The following is a 17,024-nucleotide window of genomic DNA, read 5'->3' on the forward strand; positions in this document are numbered from 1 at the left end:
ATAGGAGAAAACTAAAATTAATCTGAATGGTGATCCTGGATGTTACGTCATCCATGAGCAATTTTGCTCAGTCCCGCAACTCCTCTGTGCATCTTTTTTTTTTTTTTTTTTTTTATCCTGTTTCTTTCTCTTCACTTCTCCTCACTCCACACACAGGTTGTACCTTCATTTACCTCTAATTACGTTTAAGTATCCGTTTGTTTGTTTATGTTCCGATTTTCTAGCCACAATTTAAGAAATCGCAGTCAAACGTCATCGCTTCTGCATGCATTGCGTGCCGTTTAGTCTTTATACTGTTAGTGGTTGACCTCAAATTATTCAGACATCTCGTGACCACAAATTATGCAAGTTGAAGCCAGTTATTTGAACAACGCTGTATTTGATTATTTTTACTTTCAGTTTCAGTTGATTTGCAATTTCCGCTCAGAGCATATTGACTAGAATCAAAAAACGAAACGAAAGGACATCAAGAGACCCAAGTCTCCTAAGATTAACACAAACCAATTGTAAGTACGTACAAATTACTACAATGTTTAACGGCGTTGGCAAATTTTAATAAATTGTTGCGAGATCACCGCGGATTTAACCAATGCGAGAGCGATGAAGAACGTGTTAGACGGAACAAACCCAATGGATATAACTTGATATAATCCTTACCGTGCACATTTTTTACTTTCAATTCCAGCTGATTTGAGATTTGTTGAGATTTGCGTTTGAAACAAAACGAGGGAACTTCAAATACTCTAATGAGTCCTGAGATGTAACACGACCAATTTGTAAGTACATACAAGTCAATTATTTTCGTGTCTCTGGCAGAAGAACAGAAAATTTTAAATCTTATAACATTTAGGAAATTGATTTACCTGTCGAAAGAGAATTAGTTTAGTCAATTGTAGTCCGAGTTTACAGTAGTAGGTAGTTATCTCTGCTCCAGTGCAAGTGGATTCGCAATGTTTGATTTGATTTCCATGATCCGTAGCACATTGAAGAAAGCTTCCATGATTATCATTTGCTGAACAGACTCCATTATACTTGTCTCCATACCTTTGTTATGGCTGAAGGAATTTGTTTCAATGTTGACATCTTTCCTTTGGTGATAGTTATCGTATGTCATCTAAACGGCATCTTCAATTTCTGTCTTGCTCATTTTAGAGAAATATCTGATTTGACCACTGCTGCATGTATACCGATGCAAAGCACTCTGAAACAATTCATAGTTGTTTATATACTAGCTTTTTCTGCTGAGAGCAACACCGGGAAATGAACATGCAACATTTTCTCACGTTATACAAACAGACTTATTCCAACTCGAGCCAAATATAGTTGCTTAATTGTAAAGAAGCATTACACAATTTACAATGAAAAGCAGGGAAATAATTTCTCGTTGTTACCAGATGCTAAATTTTTAGATGTCTAGTTGACCCTTGTGTTTTCCCAGTCTGCCCTTCTTATACAAAGTCGTTCATTATTCGGAATATCAGAATTTCAGTAGCGTTTTACCAGCACATTTTATTTTTTCAGAATAAACTGCTGTCGTGATGAATTTGGAATGTCGAATTTAAGTAATATTTTGTGCAGAGCTTCACCATACGAAGCATTTCAAAACACAACTGTTGTCTGTGAGCAAAATTTGTACGAGGTCGATGTATTTTGAGAATGAGCAGAAACAGAATCTTTGAATTCGCATGTTTCGGCAATTTCGGTTGTATTTTAAAACAGAAAAGTTAAAGCTTCCTGACCGGTCAGAAATTAGCTTCGCTGCTATCGTCTTATGAAACCAACTGTTACAAAGCTAACAAAACAAGCGAATTTGATTGCAGTTATTATTATGCTAGTGACGTGGTCATGTTTCAAAACAAGAAAATTATCAATCCTTCTTAGTTGTTAGTTTCATAAAATTTAAGATCTTCAACAAGTCATGAAAAAAATCCAATCTTTATTTTGGTCCCATATATTACTCAACTCTAGAATTCTGGGTTTTATTTAATCTCCAACAAGAATTTTTTTTTCAAAAGATAGTAACACAACTACTGTTCGGGTGATATTGGTATTACTCTACGAGTAAAATTCGGCCCGATTTGACCTGATTAGACGAGTTTCTGTCGCGTTATTCAGATTGCCTGCTTTTAGTTACTGGGGCTGGTATCAGGCAAGTCCAGAGATTACAGTGAGCCGGTTAAAAGTGCATTTTCTGCGAATTTTAAGCAAACAGGTATAAATCACAGCATTAATTGTAGGATATGATCAATATCTCCTGTGCATATATTGACATGGGGCAGATCAGGCCAGATCAAATTGTGTAACATTACATTTCATTTATAGCACGCTTATCATCGCGTAACGCTACGTGCGTTAAGTAAGGAAAGAAGTTGAATCACTGGAAGACGAATCACCTGGAATTTATTCTCGCTGACTGGTTTTAGATCTCCAGGGTATCAATATCTTTTCAACCCATGAAATAAGGTAACTTCCAATAGATTTAAGATTAAAGATCGCTTTTTTTAATACAGTGCCGTGCGAACATTCCTAAAATGCAATTCTAACCTGTGTGACAATCTGTTTTTGGAAACCTTTTTGATGAAGGGTCGTAAATACCTGAATTCAACCCTGACATAAAAAACTAATATCCAATGCGCCCTTTCCGAGAACAAGAAAACAGGTATAAACACCAAAATTAATATTCAGCAAAGGTCAGATCGTGCCAGATCGACCCTAATCGAAAGTGAAAATGCGCGCCTGCTTTCTTTAGCTAGCAGTTACATTCGCATTATACTTGCATTGCACTCAGTCTTTGGTTCAGTAGGGGATTTCTTCCTGACATGAGGCTGCTCAAAAGGCCTTTAACTACTTTCAGTTTCAGTTAAAGTGTTTCATGTATAGGTAGATACATGAGGAGAGTTTCATAATAGAACTTGTAGTCTGTGTGCAAAATTTGCACAAGGTGGATTTATTTTTAGGAACAGCAGATTCGCATGCTTCGCTACTTTTCTGTTGACGTGTTCGAGAAGCGTGGGAAACTGACTTTTTCTATTGTTAGTGGTTGACCTTTTTGGGTATCCAGGCATCTCGTGACCACAAATCATTCAAGTTGTAGCCAGTTATTAGCATAACGCTGTATTTGATATTTTACTTTCGGTTTCAGTTGATTTGCAGTTTCCGCTCGGAGCATTGGCTAGCATTACCAAACGAAACGAAAGGATATCAAGACTCAAGACTCCGCATGAGATTAAACATAGACCGATTGTAAGTACCTGCAAATTTCTACAAGGACAAATTTTAATAAATTGTTGGTAAAACTCCGCAGATTTAACCAATGCGAGTGCGATGAAGAACGTTAAAAAGAACAAGCCCAATGGATATAACTTGATATAATCCTTACCGTTCACATTTTTACTTTCACTTTCAGTTGATTTGAGATTTGCATTGGAAACAAAAAATACTCTAATGAATCCTGAGATGTAACAGGACCAATTCGTAAGTACATTCAAGTCATTTATTTCTGTGTCTCTGGCAGGAGAACATGCAGAAAATTTCAAGTCTTATATCATTTTTGAAATCGATTTACCTGTTGAAAGAGAATTAGTTCAGTCAATTGTAATCCGAGTTTACAGTAGTAGGTAGTTCTCTCTGCTCCAGTGCAAGTGGATTCGCAATATTTATTTGATTTCCATGATTCGTAGCACATTGAGAAAGCTTCCATGATTATCATTTGATGAACAAAGATTCTGATATACTTGTCTCCATACCTTTGTTATGGTTGGAAGAATTTGTTTCAATGTCGACATCTCTCCTTTGCTGATCGTTCTCGTATTCCATCTAAACGGCATCTTCAATTTCTGTCTCCCTCGTTTGGAGAAATATCTGATTTGATCACTGCTGAATGTATACCAATGCAAAGCACTGTGAAACAATTCATAGTTGTTTACAAATTATACTGCTGAGAGCTGTGAACGCCGAAGAACATTCTCCCACGTTATACAAACAAACTTATTCCAACTCAAAGCAATTTTTTCTTTTTGCTTAATTGTAAAGAAGCATTACACAATTCACAATGAAAAGAAGGGAAATAAATTCTCGTTTCTACAGGATGCTAAATTTAGTGAAACGAAATTTTAGATCTCTAGTTGACCCTTGTGTTTGCCCAGGCTGCTCTACTTACAAAGCCGTTCATTATTCGGAATATCAGAAATTCAGTAGCGTTTTACCAGCACGTTTTATTTTTTAAGACTAAAGCTGTCTGCTGTCGTGAAGAATTTGGAATGTGGAATTTAAGTAATATTTTGTGTGGAGCTTCACCATGAGAAGCATTCACAACTGTTATCTGTGAGCAAACTTTGTACGGGGTCGATGTATTTTAGGAATGAGCAGAAACAGAATCTTTGACATCGGCAGTTTCGGTTGTCTTTAAAAACAGAGTAAGTGAACGGTTCCTGAACGAGCAGAAATTAGCTTCGATGCTATCGTTTTATAAAATCAACTGTTTACAGTATAGTAGGCAAACCACTAATTAGTTTTCTCTGCTCCAGTGTAAGTGCATTCGCAATGTTTGATTTGATTTCCATGATCCGTATTACATTAAAGAGAAGCTTCCATGATTGTCATTTGCTGAACAAAGACTCCATTATACTTGTCTCCATACCTTTGCTGTCTTTGGGAATATTTGTTTCAATGTTGACATCTTTCCTTTAGTGATCGTTGTCGTATGTTATCTAAACGGCATCTTGCTCTTTTGGAGAAATATCTAATTTGATCACTGCTGCACGTATATCGATGCAAAGCACTGTGAAACAACTCATAGTTGTTTACAAATTATACTGCTCAGAGGTGTGAACGCTGAAGAACATTCTCTCGCGTTATACAAACAAAGTATAAGTTAACGGTTCCTGAACGGCCAAAATTAGCTTCGCTGCTATCGTTTTATAAAACCAATTAGGCAAACCACTAATTAGTTTTCTTTGCACCACTGCAAGTGGATTCGCAATGTTTGATTTGATTTCCATGATCCGTAGAACATTAAAGTAAACTAACGAAATAAGCGAATTTGATTGCAGTTATCATTATGCTGGTTTGCACGCCAGTGAAGTGGTTACATTTCAAACAAGAAAATTATCAATCCTTCTTAGTTTTTAGTTTCATAAAATTTATAAGATCTTCTACAAGTCATGAGAAAGTCCAATCTTTGTTTTGGTGCCATATATTACTGAACTGTCAAATTCTGAGTTTTATTTTATCTGCAGCAAGATTTTTTTGTTAAGAATAATAACAGAACTACTGTTCGGATGTGTTACTCTACGAGTAAAATTCGGCTCGATTTGACCCGATTAGACGAGTTTCTGTTGCACTATTCAGATAATTTCCATGCTTTTATTTACGAGGGCTGCCATCACACGAGTCCAGAGATCACAATGCCCCGATTAAGAGTGCATTTTCTGCGAATAAGCAAACAGGTATAACTTTGGGTATAAATCACTGATTGTAGGATATGATCAAAATCTCCTGTACATATATCAACATGGGGTAGATCAGGCCAGATCAAATTGTGTAACATTACATTTCATTTATAGCACGAGAGCTTATCATCGCGTAACGCTACTTGCGTTAAATAAGGAAGCAAGTTGAATCACTCGAAGACGAATCACCTGGAATTTATTCTCGCTGACTGGTTTTACATTCCCATGGTCAATATCTTTTCAACCCATGAAATATGGTAACTTACAACAGAGTTAAGATTAAAGATCGCGTTTTTTTAATACAGTGCCCTGTAAACATTCCTAAAATGCAATTCTAACCTGTGTGACAATCTGTTTTTGGAAACCTTTTGATAAAGGGTCGTAAATACCTGAATTCAACCCTGACATAAAAAACTAATATCTAACACGCACTTTCCGAGAACAAGAAAACAGGTACAAACACAAAAACTAATATTCAGCAAAGGTCAGATCGTGCCAGATCGACCCTAATCGAAAGTGAAAATGCGCGCCTGTTTTCTTTTAGCTAGCAGTTACATTCGTATTATACTTGCATTGCACTCAGTCTTTGGTTCAGTAGGGGATTCTTCCTGACATGAGGCTGCTCAAAAGGCCTTTAACTACTTCCAGTTTCGATTAAAGTTTTTCATGTATAGGTAGACACATGAAGAGAGTTTCATAATAGAACTTGTAGTCTGTGTGCAAAATTTGCACAAGGTGGATTTATTTTTAGGAACAGCAGATTCGCATGCTTCGCTACGTTTTTGTTGTCTGAAAAAATAAAATAGCCCAATAATTCAGCCCAAAACAATAAACCCCAGTACGAAGCTTGGGGGAATAAACCCCACAAACTCGGTAGTTTTTTCCTAGAGCCTCGTGCTGTGGTCTATTGTTTTAGGCTGAATTTTGCTATATCGACATTGGTCTGTTGGATTACGGTTCCTTGCACTGCGCTGTAAATCAAGAATACAGGCATACATGTTCTTAGTGTAATGAGTAATCTTATGAAAGAGGTTATTTAAAGGTTTTCCCTACTCTTGTTATTTTCAAAATCAGCTTTGAAACTGCTCGTACAATTTGAGAGCATTTACAAAGATCCCACGCCCTCTAAACCCTTCGTTATACTTTCAACCCCCTCAAAAATATTATCTTTGTGAAATGTTATGATTTGACAAGAGATTGTTTTGACGTGTTCGAAAAGCGTGGGAAACTGCGTTTTTCTATTGTTAGTGGTTGACCTTTTTGGTTATCCAGACATCTCGTGACCACAAATCATTCAAGTTGTAGCCAGTTATTAACATAACGCTGTATTTGATATTTTACTTTCGGTTTCAGTTGATTTGCAGTTTCCGCTCGGAGCATTGGCTAGCATTACCAAACGAAACGAAAGGATATCAAAAGACTCAAGACTCCGCATGAGATTAAACATAGACCGATTGTAAGTACCTGCAAATTTCTACAAGGACAAATTTTAATAAATTGTTGCTAGAACACCGCGGATTTAACCAATGCGGCGAGAGCGATGAACAACGTGTTAGACGGAACAAACCCAATGGACATAACTTGATAAAATCCTTACCGTGGACATTTTTTCTTTCACTTCCAGTTGGACCCAGTTGATTTGAGATTTGCATTGGAAACAAAACGAGGGAACTTCAAATACTCTCATGAGTCCTGAGATGTAACACGACCAACTTGTAAGTATATACAAGTCGTTTATGTGTCTCTGATATCAGAAAAGAAGATGTTAAGTCTTATACCATTTTCGAATTTGTTAAGTCAATTGTAATCCGAATTTACAGTAGCAAGCAAACCACTAATTACTTTTCTCCACTCCAGCGCAAGTGGATTCGCAATTAGGTTTGAATTGATTTCCATGATCCATGACATGAAAGAAAGCTTCCATGATTATCATTTGCTGAAAAAGACTCCATTATACTTGTCTCCATACCTTTGTTATGGTTGGAAGAATTTGCTTCAATGTTGACATCTTTCCTTTGGTGATCGTTCTCGTATTTCATGTAAACGGCACCTTCAAATCTGATTTGATCACTGCTGCATGTACACCAATCTGAAATGGACAGGAAACCTTCCAGGCCTCGTTATTTACCGTTGTATATGAACCGAAACAACTTGGTCCATTCGCTCAAGAACAACGCAAGCAGGTATCGTGTTGTGATGGTTACGCTATTGAAGAAAAGAGTCCTGTGTTTTATCTTTACTTGCTCAATTTTCGTGACTGTATACACGATGATGAAATTTACCCACATATCTTCGAATCTATGGCCTGCATCCCTGAGCGAAATGTTTTGTTTATCTGAACAGAAAATTTATATTGACGGGCGACTGTTATGTGAAGACAACCAAGAAATGAAATACCTGTCTTATCAACCACCTGTAGGGGGATGGAATAACCAACGTGTTGCCTTCGAAAACGCGGTTGTTTTGGCCAAGTTGTTGAATAGAACTCTTATTGTTCGTCCTTTAGCACCTCACCAGGAAATACTTCGACTGAAAAGAAAGCGTAAAATGTCTGCAAGTTATGAAATATACAACATGCTTCCTGAAGTCAATCTTCTGCCATTATCTAAAGTAATTGACTTAAAAGAATTGTCGAGACTTACTCCTGTCAAAGAGGTCACTTCAAGTCATGTGGAGTTTCTAGAGAAATACAAACATTTGAGATGGCATCGAGTTTGTCACAACGGGATGGTAGGAATATGGGTTGATACCATTCCTAAGGAGACAGAGGGAGAAAAATCGAAACTCCTTCAGCGACATATGGAAAATCGACCCATCTATGGAGACCTTCCACTCTATCGCCGCATTTGCAAAACAGAATTGAAACATTATGGCAACACAAGTTTTAGGCCTGTGTGGGGAATCTGGAATGAGTTGTCAAACAGAACGGAAGATATGCTGTATTTCTCTGAAGGATCTTTGTATATTGGAGAGCTTCTTTTCTTCGATAAGACAACCGTTTTAAACACGCATGCGTGGATAATGCGATACATTCGTTTCGCGCCGGACATTCGACAACGTGTCGCGGATGTCCTGAAAATGATGGGTCACCCTTTTAATGCATTGCACGTGCGCAGGACCGATCATCCGACAAGTTTTCACATAAAACAGGAGTATTGGTTACAGCAACTAAACATGCGAGATGCAGTGAATCTAACAAAAACTCTTTACATTGCCACCGACGAAGGAGACAAAACTTGGTTTAAACCTTTTAGTGAAGCAGGGTACAATTTATTTTTCGCTGAAGACTTCAGTGATCAGTTGCGACTTGGAAACGTAAACCCTGCTGTCACTCAGGACATGTTAGGCTTGTGTGAGCAGCTCATTTGTGCGCATGCTGACCATTTCGTGGGATCGTATTATTCAACATTTACCAAGTACATTAAGCGGCTAAGAAAACAACTGACTTGGAAAAAAGGAATGATACGAAAGCCTTACACCTCTATCGTATGGGCTGGAACGACTGATGACCGAAACTAATGTCATCACACTTCACTGTTTGGTGACAAACTCCCATCAAACTTTAAAATCAGTTTTCTTCTTCCATAAGACGTCTTATTTTATGGTTAGCTCCGTGAGTGGGTAAGATGAACCGAATCCTGCGCTGAGATTGGCTACCTGAGCGGGCAAGATGGCACTATCTCGTCAGCTTGGGATTTTCGATTCCGCTGTATCAAGCAAGGAAATAGTGTTCTTTTTTCCATATATGAAGACATCCTTTATTGACCAAGCTTGTTCTTTTCTTTGCGTGTTTACGGACTTCGACTCTGTCTTGGTCCATAAACAAGCCAAACAAGAACTTGGCCAATATCCGATCCAGCCATCTTGACCTAACGGTTGGTCAATAACCCATGGAGCTTACAGTTTTTCACTAGATATAGCTTCAGGTGCTAAAGATGTGCCTCACCCCACGCCCAACATACCTTTCAGTGTTTTTCGTGGTTGTTTGTTTTTTAACTCAATTACCTTGCCCAAGTAGGTAACATGGTCAATATGGAGAGAGCACTTTAATGTTAGTAAAATGGCAAAGATTGCGAGACATAGCTTCTCAAAGACGAAGAGTTTTACAGACCTTTGTATGCTGGGGGGAGGGTGCGGGCAAATTTGTGCTAAATGTATACAAACGTCTGGTAACATTTTATGACTCCGTATAACCACATTTTCACTATTTGGCAGCATGACAACAGGAAGCGTGGCCAGTTTACAATATTGTAAGGTGCTCTTTCCAGCCTCGTCGCTAACTTAGACAACAAATTTTTAAAAAAATGTAGTTGGCAAGAACCGTGGACTGGTCTTTTCCAAACACCTTTTTGACGACTTAAAGCTTAAACATGACCGCCTCTTTTAAGGGGAAACTTTAAGATACGTGGCTTTTGCTATGTCAATCGTCTAGCTATCATATCTTCGAAACATTCAAGAGATTTGTAGTGACATTGTTCATTTAATGTAGCTGACGACGAATAACAGTGTTTCCGAAATAAGATTCATCACAAAAAGTTGTAATTATGTGCAAAAAATTAAAACACTTATCCATATATACAGTGTAAATAAAGAATAAAAGCTTAATTGTCGAGATAAAGTTGATATTCGTCTTTTTCCCTAGTTCAAGACACGTCTGACACTGGACTCTAGAAATTCCATTCTGATTACGTAGCTCTAAGGAGATCCGCGTAGCGTCTCTGATTGTTTGTTTCTCGAGTTTGAATTTTCGCGCGCAAGTAACAACCAATGGGATACAGCTCTTGCATCTCTGTAGAGCTACGTGGAAAAAGGGTTTCGAATAGCAGACTGGGTCTCTCAGAACGTGGGCTAGCTCACTAAAATTCTTCGATCTTTGTCGATCTGAGACGAACTGAACAACTTATAGTTATTGTACAGAAGTTTAAGAACTCAAGTCTAGCCAGCCTAAAAATCGGATCGGACCTCCCATATGCGGATTTGCTGGCGACAAAGGAAAGTGTCCGCTAGCGCTTGGGAGAGGCGTGGGACCCGACTAGGGAAGGTTATAAATGCAGTACTTTTATCTGGCTGGGACCATGAATAAGTGTCCGTGTACAGTACAGGAGCTGACCGTTGGCGAATGTTCCGCTGTGGTTGAGTAGCGGCCGTTCCTGCACATAGACTGTTACATTTTGTTTCCATTCCTTATGGCTTTATCACTATCTATGCTGAACCGTTTCTCCATGAATGCCCTTGTAGTAGGTTTGTATTTTTCGCTTCTGTCGAGGGAGTACGTGCGCGTTCTCTTGCCTTTACCAGTCAACACTTGTCTGAATCCTGTTGACCGCATGGGATTGCTGTAACTTGTAAAATGAGGCGCTTTGTGTTTCTGTGTTTCAAACTCATATCCACTTAAACTTGCTAAACTGGATTGAAGATCGATTTCGGACATGTTGGACATCGAGTTCTTGATCTGACGCATGCGCTTTATTGACGGAGTTGCTATGTACTTCTTCCGTTGTTTGTCGGTATATTGAGCTTCAAATCGAACTTTCGTGCTATCGACGTATTTTCGTCTAGCTCTAGATGCTTCTTCGTCTTGTTTTCTGAGTGTAGAATGCCTCCTTATTGGCGCAAACTCAGTAGTTATCGGTCTTTTCTCTTTAACGATAGCTCTCTGCGGGAGCGAAACGTCATCAATTGCGGCATTCGTAGAAAAGTCCGTAGATACACCAGTGAATCGAACAAATCTTTCACGCCCAGCGTAGTCGAGATCTTTTGCTCCTGTGAGCTCATCGCATGACTGATCTGCCAGCTGAATAACAAAGGATTCATCTTTTGTTCCCATACGGTAACAGCCCTCGCCCATTTTCTCTCGTGTTCGTTTTTTCCGTGGCTGGCCTTGAATCACAAAGGTTTTCTGATAACAGCAACACTTGAACGCCAGACGAACTTCTCTGTTTGTGAGGCCATAGAGAATGGCAGACATCGCGCAATACGCTTGAGCGAGACAAGTAAACAAGTATTTCAAAGCTCCGGGCATTATATGTGGAACGAAAGACGCTAAAATGTTTTCCACAGAAATCGGGACAATGCATAGAACAAAAGCAATTATTTGAAGAATCGTCACCCATTTTGCTTCACCTTCTCTTCTTCCAGGCTCGTATTTCATTCTTCCAAGTCCAAGACAACGGGGTCCAGTCTCTCTCCTTGCACGCCGTTCATAAGTTCGAACACGAGAAAATAGCTTGTAATTTGTAAAACAAATTATCAGCAATGGTCCTAAGCTCAAACAGCATCCAGCAAACACTGCATAAGATATAGCGATACTTAATGGATATTTGGACACCAAAATAGGCGACCCTCATCCCAGAAATGGGGGTACGGCCACGCCTACTCCTATAAACAATATAATCACCACCAAGACATAAGATCGCCGACTCCCTGATAAATAAGATGGACATCGATTCACCCACTGAGTTTTAAACAAAGTCACGAGCGATATCACAGGAATACATAAAACAGAACAGCTGAAAAAGACGTTTAACAAACAAAATAGAGTGTTCCCGTTGTTTGACCAGGAGAAAAACACCATCGCTGTTAACGTTTGAAAAGTGTTGGCGACGTAATGAGTGATGAGAAAAATGTTTTTAGAACGACGAAGTCTCTTGCAACAAGCATGAAGGAGGCATAAAGTGAAATTCGCCAGGAAGGCAGTCACTGCAATGCTGATGCAAAACACGTGATAAATTTTTAAATCATATTTTCCTCCCGGTTTAGTGATTTCATCGAGAATGCTGGATCTGTTTGCCGAGTTGTTTATGGTCATATGCATGTTTTCCAACCTGTACTGGAACCGCTAAGATGTTTTGAAGGCCAGCGGATATTTTGCAATTTTCTTTTCTTTTTCCAACACAATAGCAAAGCACAATGAAAACTGCCGATCACCCAATTTCCTTTAGGGAGTTAACCTACACAATGGGAAATAGAAGAATAAAAACAATGTAAAAAGAAATGTAAATATTTATTGCAAATTTTATCAAGCCCTTAAAACTAGGTATTTATCAAACGGAAATTTTGAACCTTTGCTGGTCTATTCTGAATTCAGTCTCAACTGAACTTCAGTCTTTCACATGTTTAAACAGTGTCACCCTCGAGTGAGGTTAATATTGAGTTTAAAAACACCACATTTTAAAGCATGTATACACATTACGAGCCAATAAGAGATATTGGAATCGTATTCAAAATCATCTCTTTCTGAATTTTCCGCAAATACAAGCTAATTTCTCTTAATGATCAAAACAAATTTTAACTCTTAATAACCCGGCTGCATTTCCAAGCAAACTAATATATCACACACTTAGGTAAATTCTATAATCATCAACACATGAACTGCTGAATGAACAAGAAAGGCGACAATAATTCAGGAAATCAACTGAGGATATCGCAATGGACAAAATGATATCAAATTAAACTAAATAATAAAAACTTTGAGTTTGGGAAAGAAAGACTTTAATGCTGTTTTTTACTGGAGCCGTGGTACACCTTTTCGATGCAATGGTTTGTCGCGTTGAAAATTAACGATTGAAAGTTGTTCAGTTCCCTAATGTACCTAACTAACTGTTCTACAGAATTTTTGACGCATCAACTTTCTAGTACCCCAAGAAATATCGCAAGTCCAATTAATTGCAGTCATTTTTGGAGAACAAAACAAATTGTACACCCCGTGTTAAATACCAAAGCGAGAATTAATTCAGGAAGTGTTTTTCAGCTCTCGTTATACCCCCCCCAAAAGAATTACTTCGGACGGGAGTAAAATAACACTGCCAGAAGAGTAAAAAGCGATAAATATTACTTTATATTTATATAAAAATAGGGCCTTACCTTTCCTCTTGTCCAAAAGCAAACACTGAAAGGCCTAAATCACATTCGAGCAACAGAAAAAGACGACGTAGGAGCAATTTTTTTTTTTTTTGTGCCAAGTGAAGTGACTGTGGTTTTGCTAATTCATTACACTCCTCTGGAGTAATTGTCTTTGATCTTTGCATCAAACATTTACGTCAGAAACTGGTGCGTAAAGGCGGCTAATGTCAGAAATGTAAATAGGAATCCTACATGGTGGCCAATTTCATTACTGGGACAGTTTGGATCTTCAATGAAGTAAACAATCTTATTCCTCGGTATTTTGACAGATGATGAAGAGGTATACATTTTAACAGCTAAGGGACCGTTCGCTTTTATGTGACGAAAAAATGGTGGGGATGGCAGGATTTTTTTGAGGGAGCGGGCATGACAAAAAGTATGGCGTCGCAAATGAATAGGAATAAATCGAATGAATGGGTGTAGGTAAGTGCAATTTGAAATAATTTTCAAATATCACGAGTAGTGCAAATCCTTAATTGCTCGAGCTTTTATACGATTGTTCATTTATTATCTGACGGATGAAGTTACGAACCTGCGCCCGTTAATTAATTAGCAAAGCCCGGTGCAAACTGATAATTAACGATAAATTGGATTGCTCGTATATTAAGGCTTTTAAAGGGGGGCTACTGAAAATTTTCACATTTCAGAAATGTAATGGCAGAATCAATGATGCATGTAGTTCGAAAATTCTGCCAGAGCGCCTAAGTAGTGTTTCTGAGGTTCCCCAATATAAACCTCTACAGACCTTGAAAGACGAAAGCCTGATACTTGTATTATCTAAATTGGATCAAATCAGAAAACAGAATCATGAACAAATATTGGAAAACTATTGAAGTATTTGATCAAGATATTCCCCGTCCAAGATACAATTAGTTCTTCTGAGGGTGAGTTAAATGCTGCACATTAAAGCACAGGTAGAGTCTAGACGTTATAGTTGGGGACACTTCTGATAATCTGAAGAAACAAATGAAAAACAAAATTTCACATGATCCAACAAAGACAATGGGTTTATATTCACTAGTGTCAGTAGCAAATGCAGCAAAATGTGACTTGACAACTAATGTTGATGTGATTGGTGGACTTATTAATGGTGCAGAGTATGTCATTGAAAGCATAGACTACAGAGTTAAAAATTTCACCAGACCAAGTATTACTTGGGTATCATTTCCACATCCTGACATGGGCAGATTAACCAGCGCGTAGAAAATGCTCATTTGTACAAGGAGGGGGGCGAATAGGGGTATGCAAATCCGCCGACCGTGCCTTTTTTTCGCCAAATCCGTCGATCCGCCAAAATTTTTGTTCAAATCCGAAACGACAACCACATCCGGAAACAGAAGTGTAAAAGTTCAAAGGTAAACTAGTAAATGTGAATGCTAGTGTTAATTTCGCACAAATAGTAAAGAAGGCAAAATGCTTGATGACTATAACACAGTACAATTCCAATAACAGTCTCATACTTGAGTATAAATGAGCTTTGTTCGAAAGAAAAAATCATTTGGATGAACTCATTAACATACCGACCAAGGCTGAAGAAAGATCTATGATCCAAATTTCATATAGGACCCAAGATTCGAAAATCAAGACAGGTACAATCCGGAATCCGTGCCAAAGTTCACAGCTGATCCACGATCCACTGTGTTTTCAAAATCCGCGAATCCGCTTGATTTACCGCAAAAATCCACAACCCGTGCGCTTTTTAAGGCCAAATCCATCGATCCGAAAACCTGTTCACCCCCCTCTACATGGCAGACATAAATAGAAATAGGACACCAGTGTTAGAGGTATAAACAAGACAATTTAGAATCAATAAAAAGAGTCACTGTGCAAATTCTCCGGCGACAATTTCCACTTAGACCTGCTGCTGCTAAGGCTAAGGCTACAGACTGGACACGATTTTGCCGCGTCATCGGATTCGAAAATGTGCGGATTCACCGTCCACACTTATCGGCTTATCTTTTTAAGAAAACTTATTATTCTTAGCGATTTTTACTTTTTATTACTTTTTTAAATGCACATTTTTAATTATTAAGATTAGTACAGCTCATTTTGGCGAATTGTACAGCGATTATTTTTCTGGAAAAAATATACCATATCTCTCCAGTCAGGGACTCCTGTCCCACACTTGTGACATACTGAATATTATTAAATTTTTCTTAAACATTAACTTATGATTTATTTTGTGTGCCATCATTTCATCAAAATGAATACTCCTGACCAAGATTGCTCAGTTACTAAGTTCACAGAGGAGGAAATAAGCAATCAAGCATTGAGGATTGAAAATGGCTGGCGCACAAAATCAATCGTAAGTTTCTCAAGGGGTATCCTTGGTGGGTTCACAAGGATGCCACCTTGAACAGCTGAACATTTAGGGGACCAACCCAAAGTGATGTGAATTTTTACAGGAAATTTTATCCTAACACCATCCCCGAGTTTGTCAAGACATTGTTCCCACAAGTCATGGAAGTTACACCGTGCAAAGTCATCTTTCTCTAACATGGTTGATTTCCCATCCTTGCTTGGCCTTCCTTTTCCAAAAAATAAAAACCGGTAACAGTCATGATGGAAGGACAGCACTGTTGGTGCCCTTGACTTGCTTTTTAGTTTCATGGTGATGGCCAGAAGTAAGCGGTCAATGTTCTCTTGCAGTCGGGCTGGAGCAATAAATGGTCTTTGAAATGACCTTGATAAAAACAAATTGTAGAGTATCAGTAAGCTTATTTGTATATTGAAATGCATGGATTGCATAGAAATACAATTTATAGGAGATCCTGCAGCTCATGCCTCGGTTCGTACGGTCACCAGTGAGTGTGTAAATTGTGAACACAAACCTTCCTCTGATGCTGGCATGCAAGGAAACATCCATAATCATATAAAAATGTGAAATTGTATCTATATCTACATAAACACACACATGTATAATAATTATACTGTATGTAAATAGATGTCTGTATTCAAATATTATAGCATGTTTACTGGTCAACTTCAGCCCTTTTACCAATTTCAGCATTTTAGCCACGTCAGTATTTTATTCAATTCTAAACTTAATACAATTCAATTTTATCGAGTCTCCATTTAGCGATTGTCTGCTCGCTGGTTTTAGCATGATGGATTATTAAATAAAGGTACATGTGCAATGTATTCATTCGCTTGATCGATTCATTTATTTACTTACCACACAAGATCGCTTGTAAGGTTATCCTCTTCCTCCCAACTACAGCTAAAATAGCTATACCCATCCCACTTGATAAGGTATTCTTTCTAAGAGAACAGAATATACTCTTGAACTCAGAAATATGAGCTTAAACAGGCTTAAAGCTTAAAATGGCAAGAGCTTCATCGCACCTTACCATCCGCAGTTCGCCTCGAAATGACTCTTTCCACTTTATAAAAGGTTCCCCGATTTGCCGCTTTTTTCTTTCTCTTCGATGGCTCCAAAAAATCGCTTGTGAAGAGGGAAAGTTGTTTAAAATATCCACTCGCACTGGAAAAAATATCAAATATGCAAGTTGGATTAAACTTGGGTTTTACTTGTTTTTTTGATGGATTTTCACTAAAATCCAAACTTGGTAAAAATGCAAAATATCCAATTCTGCTTTGCAAGTTGGATTTTTTTTAAACCAAAACTGGAAAATAATAGAAACCATAATCGGAAAAGGGATTATCCAAATA

At 38.1% G+C, this 17,024-nt stretch overlaps 1 protein-coding gene across 11 annotated transcripts in view; it reads left to right on the plus strand.

Annotated features, from left to right (window-relative positions):
• Positions 1 to 10,059, plus strand: part of LOC149114157 (uncharacterized) — a 72,401-nt gene extending 62,342 nt beyond the window's left edge. For 2 of the 11 annotated variants that reach the window (XM_089287587.1, XM_089287578.1), the window contains exons 2-8: positions 400 to 506; positions 686 to 776; positions 3,143 to 3,243; positions 3,407 to 3,474; positions 6,804 to 6,906; positions 7,075 to 7,165; positions 7,308 to 10,059. In XM_089287587.1, the coding sequence (XP_089143713.1) occupies positions 7,545 to 8,969 (1,425 nt within the window). In that variant the 5' untranslated portion in view covers positions 400 to 506; positions 686 to 776; positions 3,143 to 3,243; ... (2 more) ...; positions 7,075 to 7,165; positions 7,308 to 7,544 and the 3' untranslated portion in view covers positions 8,970 to 10,059. Of the gene's footprint in view, positions 1 to 84; positions 511 to 685; positions 777 to 2,320; positions 2,464 to 3,142; positions 3,244 to 3,406; positions 3,475 to 6,803; positions 6,907 to 7,074; positions 7,166 to 7,307 lie in introns of those variants that run through there. The other 9 variants (XM_089287579.1, XM_089287580.1, XM_089287588.1 and 6 more) reach the window with 9 other exon arrangements.
• Positions 10,060 to 17,024: the final 6,965 nt, after the last annotated feature.

Source organism: Orbicella faveolata, unplaced genomic scaffold (assembly GCF_042242905.1).
Source record: "Orbicella faveolata isolate gen_17 unplaced genomic scaffold, um_ofav_v1 contig_14, whole genome shotgun sequence".
NCBI lineage: Eukaryota > Metazoa > Cnidaria > Anthozoa > Scleractinia > Merulinidae > Orbicella > Orbicella faveolata.